Source organism: Danio aesculapii, chromosome 8 (assembly GCF_903798145.1).
Source record: "Danio aesculapii chromosome 8, fDanAes4.1, whole genome shotgun sequence".
Classification (NCBI taxonomy): domain Eukaryota; kingdom Metazoa; phylum Chordata; class Actinopteri; order Cypriniformes; family Danionidae; genus Danio; species Danio aesculapii.
Window position 1 is genome coordinate 52,087,331 of NC_079442.1, and position 5,112 is coordinate 52,092,442.

The following is a 5,112-nucleotide window of genomic DNA, read 5'->3' on the forward strand; positions in this document are numbered from 1 at the left end:
CAACAACAACAAAGCAAAATATACAAACAAATATCCCCAACACTACTTTCCCTTTTGTGGCTATAACAGAAGATATACATAGCTAACGGTCTGTAAATATAAATGCACAGCAAGTGTACGAATAGGGTGCATACACAACTTCAATACTGTAATTGCAAACAAAAGAATAATTGTAAACAAAGGAAAATGCAAAAAGATAAACGATACACATAAAAAGTGAACAATTCAGTGTATACCTTTATTACAAGCACTACCATTGTGAAAGGCATTACAAAGTTACAGTGACATGAAAGAGAAATAATACAAAATTTAATAAAATAATAATAATAAATTTAATAAAAAAAGGGGGGGGGGGGGTGAAATATACCTTTAATTAATAAAAGAAACTTATAAAGAATATCGAATAGATGAACGAAAAACAAAATTAATAAAAACGAGAAGTTAAAATGAACAAAATAGAAACAAATGCTATAATATCATAGGTACGACACAAAAATAGCAGAGCTTCAGTGACTTGAGTATTGTAGTTGCTGCTGCTCTGCGTGAGTGAGTGTGCAGAAATAGACCCCAGTATTTCGGGGTGGAGGGGGAGTTCCTGCTGTCACATGCTCGTCTGGAGCGGAAGGGTACAGGAGACCCTAAAAACTCTCTTCAGCAGCAAACTCAACGCTTTTCCCAGCTCTAAAGTTTGGTTCGGATCCTGCGAGAGAGAGACTGTTTACAGCATCTGCGCCGCACCGCTGGAGCTTGTCATATTCTCGTATCACTGCGCGCGGGTCTACATTCTCTCGCGGAGGAGTCCGGCGGAGCTCCGAGAAGTTCCCTCAGGCCGCCGGCTGAAGACCGAGGGATTGGCGATCATTCACGGGAGACTCGTGTCCAACAAACTCGGAGGAGCACAACACTAAGATAAAGTCTTGTTTGGGCCCCGTTCTCCTCATCTTCCTCCTCTGCGTGCTGGTGCGGGAGAATGGCGCAGATTTTACCAATCCGCTTCCAGGAGCATCTGCAGGTAAAACCGCACAAACACCCGCAACATTTGCGCTCGACGCCGTCAAAACTGTAAACACGCAACTGTGAAAGAGCGGCCTCGCCCGCGCTCCTGCACCTACAGCACAACTTACACAGCTGATGATACATGTGTGTGTGACATTTATGAGATTGCAGAGTTGCGTTAGTTGCCTGACAATGTATAAAATAATTTATACATTGTTACAGTTTGACCATGATGGCGTTTAAAATTGTTACATTGTTTTCTGACGTAAATAAAGATCTATTGTAACAGTTAAACCAGGATGACTCGTTAGAAATAGCTACATAGTTGCCTGACATAAAAAAGATACATTGTAACCGTTCAACCATGATGACGTGTTTGAAATTGCTATATAGTTGCCTGACATTGAAAAGAATTGATACATTGTAACAGTTCAAACATAATGGCGTTTGAAATTGTTACATAGTTACCTGACGTAAAAAGACACAGTGTAACAGTTCAACTATGATGGCGCGTTTGAAATTGTTACTTAGTTGCCTGACATACAAAGATACATTGTAACAGTTCTACCATGGCATCATAGATCGCTGACAAAAGAAAATATACATTGTAACAGTTCAACTATAATGGCGCGTTTGAAATTGTTACATAGTTACCTGACGTAAAAAGACACGGTGTAACAGTTCAACTATGATGGCGCGTTTGAAATTGTTACTTAGTTGCCTGACATACAAAGATACATTGTAATAGTTCTACCATGGCATCATAGATCGCTGACAAAAGAAAATATACATTGTAACAGTTCAAACATGATGGCGTTTGAAATTGTTACATAGTTACCTGACGCAAAAAGATACAGTGTAACAGTGACGCGTTTGAAATTGTTACATAGTTACCCGACGTAAAAAGATACAGTGTAACAGTTCAACTACGATGACGCGTTTGAAATTGTTACATAGTTACCTGAAGTAAAAAGATACAGTGTAACAGTTCAACTATGATGACGCGTTTGAAATTGTTTCATAGTTACCTGACGTAAAAAGATACAGTGTAACAGTTCAACTACGATGACGCGTTTGAAATTGTTATATAGTTACCTGACAAAAAGATACAGTGTAACAGTTCAACTATGATGGCGCGTTTGAAATTGTTACTTAGTTGCCTGACATATAAAGATACATTGTAACAGTTCTACCATGGCTATCATAGATCGCTGACAAAAGAAAATATACATTGTAACAGTTCAAACATGATGGCGTTTGAAATTGTTACATAGTTACCTGACGTAAAAAGATACAGTGTAACAGTTCAACTATGATGACGCGTTTGAAATTGTTACATAGTTACCCGACGTAAAAAGATACAGTGTAACAGTTCAACTACGATGACGCGTTTGAAATTGTTACATAGTTACCTGACGTAAAAAGATATAGTGTAACAGTTCAACTATGATGATGCGTTTGAAATTGTTTCATAGTTACCTGACGTAAAAAGATACAGTGTAACAGTTCAACTATGATGACGCGTTTGAAATTGTTATATAGTTACCTGACAAAAAGATACAGTGTAACAGTTCAACTATGATGGCGCGTTTGAAATTGTTACTTAGTTGCCTGACATATAAAGATACATTGTAACAGTTCTACCATGGCTATCATAGATCGCTGACATAAGAAAATATACATTGTAACAGTTCAAACATGATGGCGTTTGAAATTGTTACATAGTTACCTGACGTAAAAAGATACAGTGTAACAGTTCAACTATGATGACGCGTTTGAAATTGTTACATAGTTACCCCGACGTAAAAAGATACAGTGTAACAGTTCAACTACGATGACGCGTTTGAAATTGTTACATAGTTACCTGACGTAAAAAGATATAGTGTAACAGTTCAACTATGATGACGCGTTTGAAATTGTTTCATAGTTACCTGACGTAAAAAGATACAGTGTAACAGTTCAACTATGATGGCGCGTTTGAAATTGTTATATAGTTACCTGACAAAAAGATACAGTGTAACAGTTCAACTATGATGGCGCGTTTGAAATTGTTACTTAGTTGCCTGACATATAAAGATACATTGTAACAGTTCTACCATGGCTATCATAGATCGCTGACATAAGAAAATATACATTGTAACAGTTCAAACATGATGGCGTTTGAAATTGTTACATAGTTACCTGACGTAAAAAGATACATTGTAACAGTTCAACTATGATGATGCGTTTGAAATTGTTACATAGTTGGCTGACATATAAAAGATACATTTTAACAGTTCAACAATGGCTACGTAGTTGCCTGATGTAAAAAAAGGAGACATTGTAACATTTCAACTATGATGGCGCGTTTGAAATGGTTACTTAGTTGCCTGACATACAAAATTACATTGTAACAGTTCTACCATGGCTATCATAGATCGCTGACATAAGAAAATATACATTGTAACATTTCAAACATGATGGCATTTGAAATTGTTACATAGTTACCTGACGTAAAAAGATACATTGTAGCAGTTCAACTATGATGACGCAATTGAAATTGTTACATAGTTACCTGACGTAAAAAGACACAGTGTAACAGTTCAACTATGATGGCGCGTTTGATATTGTTACATAGTTACCTGACGTAAAAAGATACAGTGTAACAGTTCAACTATGATGGCACGTTTGAAATTGTTACTTAGTTGCCTGACATACAAAAGTACATTGTAACAGTTCTACCATGGCTATCATAGATCGCTGACATAAGAAAATATACATTGTAACAGTTCAAACATGATGGCGTTTGAAATTGTTACATAGTTACCTGACGTAAAAAGATACAGTGTAACAGTTCAACTATGATGATGCGTTTGAAATTGTTACATAGTTGGCTGACATATAAAAGATACATTTTAACAGTTCAACAATGGCTACGTAGTTGCCTGATGTAAAAAAAAGGAGACATTGTAACATTTCAACTATGATGACATGTTTGAAATTGCTATATAGTTGCCTGACATTTAAAAGAATTTATACATTGTAACAGTTCAAACACAATGCTGCGTTTGAAACTGCTGCATAGTTGCCTGATATATAAAAGATACATTGTAACATTTCAACCATGGCTACATAGTTGTCTGACGTAAAAAAAAGAACAGTTCAACCACAATGTTGTGTTAGAAATTGCTACTTATTTGCCTGACATAAAACAGATAGATTGTAACAGTTTAACCATACTGACTAGTTTGAAATTTCCACTCAGCTGCCTGACATTTAAAATAATTTTACATCCTAAGTTTAACCATGATGGCATGTTTGAAATTGTTACTTAGTTGCCTGACATACAAAGATACATTGTAACAGTTCTACCATGGCTATCATAGATAGCTGACATAAGAAAAGATACAGTGTAACAGTTTAACCATGATGACACATAAGAAATTACTACATAGTTGCATGACACTTAAAAGAATTGATACATTGTAACATTTAAACCATCATGACATGTTTGAAATTGCCATATAGTTGCCTGACATCAAAAGTGAATCATACGTTGTAACAGTTCAACTATGATGACACATTAGAAATTGCTACATAGTTGCCTGACATAAAAAGATACATTGTAACAGTTCAATTACGATGATGGGTTAGAAATTGCTATTCACCTTATTCTCCGCGTTCGAGTGGGCGCAGCCATTTGAATCATTTTGGCTCGAGACTTCCGGTCTCATTCACTTCCATTCATTTTTAGACGTTAAAAACAGCTCGTTTTGCTGCTCGATGTTGCAAACTGATATTTTCTTATTATATTATTTTACTTAGTCTGTATTGTCAATTAAACACTTGTTTGTTGAGTAAGTAGTTTGACCGTTTTCTGCCGTTTATTATTCCTAGTCATTTCTCCCATAGGCAGCTGAATCGGAAGTTCTAAAACAATCGCAAAAATGAGTGCACTTCCGCATTGAAGAATAAGGTCAATATAGTTACCTGACGTTTAAAAGAATTGATACATTGTAACAGGTCAGCAATGATGACAATGAATTGTTATATACAGTAGTTGCCTGACGTAAAAAAAAATACACTGTAACCGTTTAACCATGATGATGCGTTTGAAATTGCTACATAGTTGCCTGA

The 5,112-nt window shown here is 36.0% G+C and overlaps 1 protein-coding gene across 1 annotated transcript in view; it reads left to right on the plus strand.

Moving 5' to 3' along the window:
* Positions 1-659: 659 nt before the first annotated feature.
* cltcl1 (clathrin, heavy chain-like 1) overlaps positions 660-5,112 on the plus strand; it is a 92,423-nt gene continuing 87,970 nt past the window's right edge. The window contains exon 1 of the mRNA XM_056463219.1: positions 660-1,012. Within this exon, the coding sequence (XP_056319194.1) occupies positions 971-1,012 (42 nt within the window). The 5' untranslated portion in view covers positions 660-970. The remainder of the gene's footprint in view (positions 1,013-5,112) is intronic.